Source organism: Oreochromis aureus, linkage group 9, assembly GCF_013358895.1.
Source record: "Oreochromis aureus strain Israel breed Guangdong linkage group 9, ZZ_aureus, whole genome shotgun sequence".
NCBI lineage: Eukaryota > Metazoa > Chordata > Actinopteri > Cichliformes > Cichlidae > Oreochromis > Oreochromis aureus.
The window spans coordinates 15,595,412-15,603,185 of NC_052950.1; the positions used below are offsets into that span (position 1 = coordinate 15,595,412).

The 7,774-nt window shown below is 41.3% G+C and overlaps 1 protein-coding gene across 1 annotated transcript; it reads left to right on the forward strand.

The window, feature by feature from the left end:
• The first annotated feature begins 2,357 nt into the window (after nucleotides 1-2,357).
• Nucleotides 2,358-7,515, forward strand: si:dkey-12l12.1. Its single transcript, XM_039617137.1, has 6 exons — nucleotides 2,358-2,691; nucleotides 4,387-4,434; nucleotides 6,049-6,159; nucleotides 6,477-6,596; nucleotides 6,858-6,938; nucleotides 7,033-7,515. Exons 1-6 carry the CDS (start codon nucleotides 2,569-2,571, stop codon nucleotides 7,081-7,083), a joined length of 534 nt encoding a protein of 177 aa, XP_039473071.1. The 5' UTR covers nucleotides 2,358-2,568; the 3' UTR covers nucleotides 7,084-7,515.
• Nucleotides 7,516-7,774: the final 259 nt, after the last annotated feature.

Consider the following 7,774-nt stretch of genomic DNA (forward strand, 5'->3'; position numbering starts at 1 on the left):
TGTCTCTAGCATCCTCCTTTGTCACACCAATCCTCACTGCATTCATGAATCTTCTCTGTCCTCTTCCTCTATCCACTATCCCTCTTCTGCCTTGCTTCTACAAAGTTAACTTTGTTTTTGGAGAACAAAGCAAGGAAATATACATCCCAGAAATACTATATAAAGAAATCTTATAGCTGTCATAGTACAAAATCTCTCATTACAGTAAAATAAGCCCCATTATGTCAATAATCTTTGCATTTCAGCAGAAGGAACACTCATTCTAATAACAGTTCACAGCCAAGTCCTGCTGCTGTTGACATCATTACAATGCAGTGCTGAACACCATAAAAAAAAAACTATAAAGGCCAATTTTCTGAATATCAAAACCTGGACAATAAAGTCACTTGGATGGATTAAAGGAAAATGTTTTATAGCACTTTTCACAAATAAAACTGTAAGAGTCGACCTTGCAAAGCATCCATTACCTTATGAGTCACTTCTCTTAATCCAGATGTTGTTACCTAAGTCACATTTTCTGTTTTCACTCATCTGTCATGCTGCTGCCAGTCAGTTTGGTTTCTTACCGTCACTCGCACGAAAACACATTTCTGCAAGTATTTATATCACAAATTACCTGTCGTCAAATCCATGGTTAAAGACACGGGGACACTTTGTGTACAAAATGAGTGTTTTTTTCCCCACACAAGGTCAAAACCTGCTCCCCATAGAGCATCATCACCAGACACAGTGACAGCAGCTCAAAGCAGAGATGCCGATGAATGACACTCCCTGTAGGGGAGCAGGGAGGGGGGAGAAATGGAAGTGGTTTTGCATAGCAGTTTTATATACTTAACTTTCTGAGATGTGTTAAAAATAGTTACTTTAAAGCTGAAAGCGCAGAATGAGTAAAACATCGTGTAGACTTAAATGACTCTCGCCTAATGTCTTTGGCCACATTGAGGTTTGTTTGATTTAAACTTGTAATCTTCTCAACATGTTTTCATACACAAAATCACCTGCTGTTTTAAATTAAAGCACAAAGTCTGATTCTCATTAGGAATGACAGCAGAATTAATTACCCGGCTTGTCGAGCAACATGACTGGCATGTTTGTCCGCCAGCAGACTTGTGAGGATTGACTGTCGAAGCAGCGCCGGTTACTTTTCTACCCATCTCTTCCCCTTTTCTTCCTGACTAAACATCGCCTTCATCGATTCACATCATTAGCTCGCAGCTGTCTAGCCAGTGGTCTCGCTGAACCTCCTGGGAAAAGGTTCACAACAGCTCTTAGACACGTATCTCAGGAAATATAGGAAAGGGAGCTGGAATTCAGAGCTGGGGGATGAAAATAAATAACCATGTTTCATTCTCGCCACTTAAACTGTGACTCACTCAGAAATGCTCTCACAATCTTTTTCAAGTTTGCTGAGTGAAAAGCTAAATCTTTCACTGATACGCAAAGTAGTATAAGTGGCATGTAGGCTTGACTCGGACTGGGAATAAAATTTATTTGATTTCCATAATTTTCACAGCAGTGCATGTCCTACTGGGAGGCATTTCCTCTGTGAGCGAGCGCCCGAGGCTTGAAAGTAGATTCATTCTCTCGCTCCCTCTCGTTTCTTTTTCCCATCCTGTTACACACCTTGACAGACTGTACCCACTCATGTACAGCTTGTCCCATCATGAGATGCAGTCTTTATGTCTTCCAGCGTTTTACCGGCAAATAAATTCCTGCAGAGAACTGCCAGACCCTTAAAAATGATTGCCAGTTCATTAAAACATACTTTTAAATTAAAAACAAGTTCCTGTCTCTGTCTCAATCACTCAAAAAATAAGAACTCCTCCCAAAACCAGGGAAAAAAAAAAGGTATCATGTTTTTTTTTTATCCACATCAGACAGTTGTGATTAAATCTGGTTTGCCAGTGTTTAGTCAACACTAAGTCTGGAGGCTGAAAGATGAATTAACGGTGTCTGTGGCTCCTGCATATTTCACTGAAAAGTCTGCTGAGGAGTAATTACTGTAATTCCTAAACGGCTCACTGAAGTGTTTGGATCCGTTAAGGAACTTTATAAACAGTCACAGGACATATATGTCCTGAAAGCGCAAGGAGAGAGAGATGTCTACAGAGCCGGGAGACAAATTTGCTTCATAATGCAGGATTTCTTCAAACCACCACTTTTTTATGAGTTATGTACAGAAGTCTGACAACACAAGTTTCCTCTCTGCGTTGGTGTTTTTGAACACACACACTTTGGAAGCTTTTACACTGCAGCTTTAAGTGGAAAATGGCCTTCATACTCCCACTTGGGTTGGGGGTAGCTGGGTAGGGTGGGTGTTTTCTTTCTTTCTTTTTCTTTTTTCTTTTTTTTTTTTTTTTTTAACCAAGGCCCCTCAAGATGTCTGACATGTTTCTGCAGGACCACAGGCCACTGGTTGGCGCACAGCAAAGGCTTGTGGTGGGCTGTTTGTCTGTGTGAAGCTGGCATAGCCTCCTGTTCCCCTGCATCTGTTCCCCATTAGCAGAGCCGAGAGTATAAAGCAGGGCGCTGACAGGAGCTGAGGACAGTCTAGTTCCTGCCTGGATCATGGGGTTTACTGTCTGGCTGTGCGTGCTGTGCCTGCAGGCGAGCCTGCTGTCACACGCCTTCGACTGCTCAGGAGCAAGCCGGGGAGAGCTGTGTGTCAGCGGACAGACCGCAGACGGACAGGTAAGAGACGCACTTCTAATGGATGTGATAGTTAGCAGAAGACAAGGGCATTCATTATGTATCAGTCATCATCTCTGCTGCCGTGACACGACCGGGGTAAGTACAGCCTGTTTGAGCCCATTAAATGCTGTTTGCTTGCTGTTAAGCGACATAATAACCAACTTTTAACGCAAATGAAACTGAAAAGAACTAAAATTATTAGGCTCGTGTAAAGTAAGTTTGCTTTAAAAATTGTTGATACGTCTCTAATGTTGCGTTGAGGTAGATTTGATTCATATTTTTACTATAAATTTGAGTTAAAGTACAAACTAATAATACAAAGTAGCTCTTTGTAGTCTCTTTTGTAGAAATAACCCATATGTCCACTCACTGAAAGCTTTAAAAATATGTCTAGCACATTTGTTACTGTTTACCAGCATTTTCTCTTATTAAATATGGGGAAGCTTTGGATTATCTCATAAATGGAATAAATGTTTTTAAAAGTTTGCACTTTAAGTAAAAGTTCCATACTTGTTTCATTTGTTTCTGCTCAGACACAGCATGATTAGTGTTTATATAATAGTTTGGCCAAAGGAAACCAGTCAGTTTGCTGGAATGTAAGTACGTCCAGTCTGGCTCCTTTAGAAAAAAAGGCTGCTGTGGCGATTATAGTGGCCAAATGTGTTTCGAATGGATGGAGACGTGTACAGTCTGACCCTGACCTGTGGAGACATATAATTTTTTTTTCTTCTTACAGAAACAAACTCTCATTGTAATGGTTTTTACAGCCATAATGACACTCCACCAAAAATATACCCTTCTGTGGAACAAAATTCTTCAGCTCCCCTTTTTTTGGCTTTTCATGTGGCTGCTGCCTGTTAAACTTTAACTTCGTGGTTAGCGTTTTGCTGTGGACAGTCCTCATGTTCTGTCCAAAGTAATCACCCTCATCTGGACAATGCATTTGACATCAGGAGGAGAGAGAGAGAGGGATTCTCACCCACACATGAAAGAGTCTGAGTGGGGAATTCTGTTCCGTGTGATGTAGTTTGCGCCACATATGTGCTCTTCTGCAGCAATTATTTGTAATGTAATTACAGCACACGCAATTACAGGCTTCATATGTGGTGGGAGCTAACTAATACCAGCAGCAGCATCTTTTTCAGGATATATTTGCTGCATTTGGTTTAGTTTACTTGTGTTTCCCTTTTCTCACCAAAAGGCACTTGTGTTTGTAATGGGGTGGTATACACTAAATGCGTAATTTATGGGACTTGTCAGCACATAATGTGCGCAGCAGCAGAAAACTGAATGGATTGTGGCAGGGTTTGATGAATATCCTAAACATACACACTTAAAAAACATAGCACTTTACTTTATGAGGTCATCAAGAGCCAGCAGATAACAGCTGCACCTTTATTCCACTCAGACGTGCTGTCTTGTTTGGTGATTGGAGTGCTGAAAAATGACTTGTTTTGATGAGTGATGACATAAATTATGATATATTGTTAGATGGGGCAGTGTGGTCTGGTTCTTCTGGGATAGGAGAGTATTTACACACTGTGAAAGTGACTGAAAATCTAATCTCATTCACAAATAATCACGCAGTCATTGTCATGTGTGGAGAGAACAGCTTTTCCCAGAAGCCACAGTAACTGAACAGTACTGGAAAATGAAAAATAAAGCATGAGTGTTGACTTTCTTTTTTGTCCCCAGTCAGATGATCAGACGCAGCAGAGGGGGCTACCCTTACCTGAAGGACTGGTATGTGCCACTTCCTCTTTACTTTCACATCTTATATCGAATTCTTTAGTTTCCTTTTAAAGGAAACCTTCTCAGAGGAGGTCTAAACACAGGGAAACTGCTTTATGGTCTCAAGAAGTCCACTGCTGAAACAAGATAATGAAAAACACACAGTGGTATAAGAAACTGAGAAAGAGAAGACAAAGACTTATAGAGGGGAGTTAAATGGTGTGGAAAGGGGTGGTTGTGACAGGTTCATTTTTCATGTCTCTACGCCAGAATTAGTCACTATGTTTTTGTGTGACTGACCCATTCTAGGGAAAAGTGGTATTTTTGAACATGCTGAGGGAATGTATCTAAGTTTGGCACATACAGGCAAGAATAAAACACCTTACAAAGGACATTTTTGGCCATAATAATCATAAGACAAAATCTAAGAGAATAAATGTATAAAGTGATAGGATTTCATAACTAAAAAGATTGAGAACTTTATTTTAACACTAATCTTTCATGGCCATCTATTAAACTACGTCAAAAGCCTTACTACATTTATCTTCCTGTTAAAAGGGAGTTTGTCCTTCCCACTGTCGCCAACTGCTTGCTCATAGGGGTCATGATAGTAGGGTTTTCTTTCTAATATTGTAGGGTTTTTACCTTACAATATAAACCACCTTGAGGCAACTGTAGTTATGAAGAGTTTGGACAGACATGGATATTACTGTCAGTCCACAAGTTGCAGATCTTATTTTAGAAGGCAAAATATAACTGTGTTAATCAATGCAAACTGCATGACTAGATGATTGGGTTACTGATAGAAATGGTAATATGATGTAACTGTCACAGAGACATCAGGCAGTGAACCTGTAGAAACACACTCTCCGTCAGCTCACAAGAGCATTGCAGCATGTGCATCCCTGCAGCTTCAGGTATAGAAACAAACAATAATGTATGCATATTGCAATTAACCTTCAGCTCCGAAGTGTACATCTGTTGTGCCACAGCCAATTGTAAAATATTCCATCCCACAATGCTGAAAACAGAGGCAATCAACAAAATGTAGGTCAACAGCAATCACTGTAAGTACTTTAAATGGCATCGCGAATGATTGCGAGGCAAATATTTTGCAGCTAACATAGTCATCTTTGTGTTCAGCGAAATGGAAAAAGAGGAGGAAGTATTATGCTGGAAATGATCTAGTTATTTCCACACTTGTGTAACTTTGTGGTAAATTTGTAATCGTGCTGCAGACTGTGCAGCAGGGCGATGACTCCACGAGCCTCGGCCGTTTATTCCCCAAAGTCCCAAATGGCAAACTGAAACCTGTTGTTTCTCAAAGTGCCAATCCATTTATTTGGAATTTGAGTAGCTTAATAGCAGTCTTTATTTTCTGCAGATCGATGCAGGAAGTGGTTGGACCAGTAACAATAATAATGTTGCAGTTTCCTCCTTTCAATGTTGGCGCTTGACTTTAAGCATTCTCAAAGAACAGAGGCTGGATGTGGCCAGGAGCAGGACAAGGAGAATGGGCCAGGCTCAAACTATCCACTGCACACAAGACTTGACGCACGTTATCACACAGAGAAACAGGAGTTGTTTCCCTCTGTGGTTGTGGTTGTGACTGTCTCATCCTTGTAGGCTTTGTTCAGACGTAAGAGACAGTTGGAGCGGAGAGATCACACCCACCTGAGTCACTCCAGCCTGCCCGGGGCCGTCTCTGTCAAAGGCTTCCCTAAAACTCTCATCCAGGTAAATCGTTCTTGTTACTCACAAGGGAGTCAGAGGGAGAAAAAGCCTAATGCGGGGGAGGTGGTGACTGGTTCTTAGTGGTGGTGGCAGCTGCTGAATGGTCCAGAGAAGCTTTAGTCATAGTGGATCATATGTATATGCTGGGGAAAAAAGAAGAAAAGAAACCACATTTCTTACCAACTCAGTAAAAGTAAAAATGAAAGCATCTGTGTTAGACCAGTGCTTCACTGAAGGGGTGACAGCTGTGAGATGGTCACAGCAGAAGAATAGCAATGTGTGCATGCATGTACTAATCCCTGTGTCCGGGGTTTTCTTAGGCTGATAGGTCCCGGCGACACTTGGTTACAGCTGCAAGCAAGAAAAAGACTAAGCGTAACAAACTCCGCCCTGGCTCCTTCTCTCTCCTCAGCAACAACAAGGAAACCACCCCCGTACAGGTGAGTCTCCATGGCAACCTCTGTGCAGAGAAACAGCTGAGGCCGGATGTGCAAGCAGTCATAAGGCCACCTTATATGGTTTTATTGGCTCAGATTGGTGTGCTCACCTGTATAATCTTTCCGAAATTGCTTTTTTGTTTTTTCATATCAGGCAATCATTCAGAGGGCGGCGTTTCAGTTTTTTGAGTGTGAAGTTATAATATATGTGTGAACATGCAGAATGACACTGTAACACCGATTTGTCTGGAATCGCTTTTGCAGTTGATCAGAGCGAGGAGACAAGTGAAGCTCGATCCAGCCAAGAGGGGGAAATCGGGTCGCTCTGGAGCTTTCTCTGTCCTCGTGAGTCATTTACAGTGTTTATCATCCTGCACACTGCTTCAAAAATAAAACTCTGGCGTACTGTGTTTAAACGACGTGTCCCTGTGCTCTCCAGGGGGATCCTCAGACCGATGGACAGAGCGACAGAGCCGAAAGGAGCACATAAAAGACAAGAACTGGAGAACACGCACAAAAAAAGGTCCTTGTCATTCTTGCAAAACCTAACAAGGGCCTGCGCACAGTAGAAATGTGTCCAGCTGTAACCCCAAAACGTGTGGAGAAACCAACCGCTGACATGGACAACATTCCCAGTAGAAAAACCTCTGTTCTGTTCTTCTTGTTCTAACTGTAAGCTAGCTTACATTTATCAGCTGGTCTACATTTATATGGATACTTTTATATATAGTTTTTAATTTCTAATATATTCCTGCATGTTGTTTTTTTTCATCACAAAAAGATCCTATATTAATATTCTTCTTTGCCATTTTGTTGTAACCTATTTAATCACAGAATCCTTATGAAGATTGGGGTTATATTTTTGCAGAAATATCTCCTGTGTTGTTGTATCAGGTTTCAATAAAAGTTAAGTAGAGACATATGGAGTCGAGGTTTTTTAATGTTTAAGCACTTCATGCTCCACTGGAGGATTGCACACATTGCCCTTTGGTCCCCCCAGAATGACTTGTTATGTTTCTATTCAAATATGAAGGATTATTAAAAGGTGAGTATCAGGTAGGCTGAAATGCCACTAAACCTTCAATTACAGATGGCAAGTGTTACAGGTATAGTGCATTGCTGGCCATGAGAAGCAGCAGGATAGACCAGCAGGAACCTGAGAGACTCACTGATCCATTAGC

What these genes read in the sequence shown, in the direction of transcription:
- si:dkey-12l12.1 (XM_039617137.1), top strand. Translation starts at nt 2,569, where the DNA reads ATGGGGTTTACTGTCTGGCTGTGCGTGCTGTGCCTGCAGGCGAGCCTG. An exon ending in AGGAAACCACCCCCGTACAG is followed by an intron (nt 6,597 to 6,857) that starts GTGAGTCTCCAT and finishes TCGCTTTTGCAG; the next exon opens with TTGATCAGAGCGAGGAGACA. An exon ending in CTGGAGCTTTCTCTGTCCTC is followed by an intron (nt 6,939 to 7,032) that starts GTGAGTCATTTA and finishes TGTGCTCTCCAG; the next exon opens with GGGGATCCTCAGACCGATGG.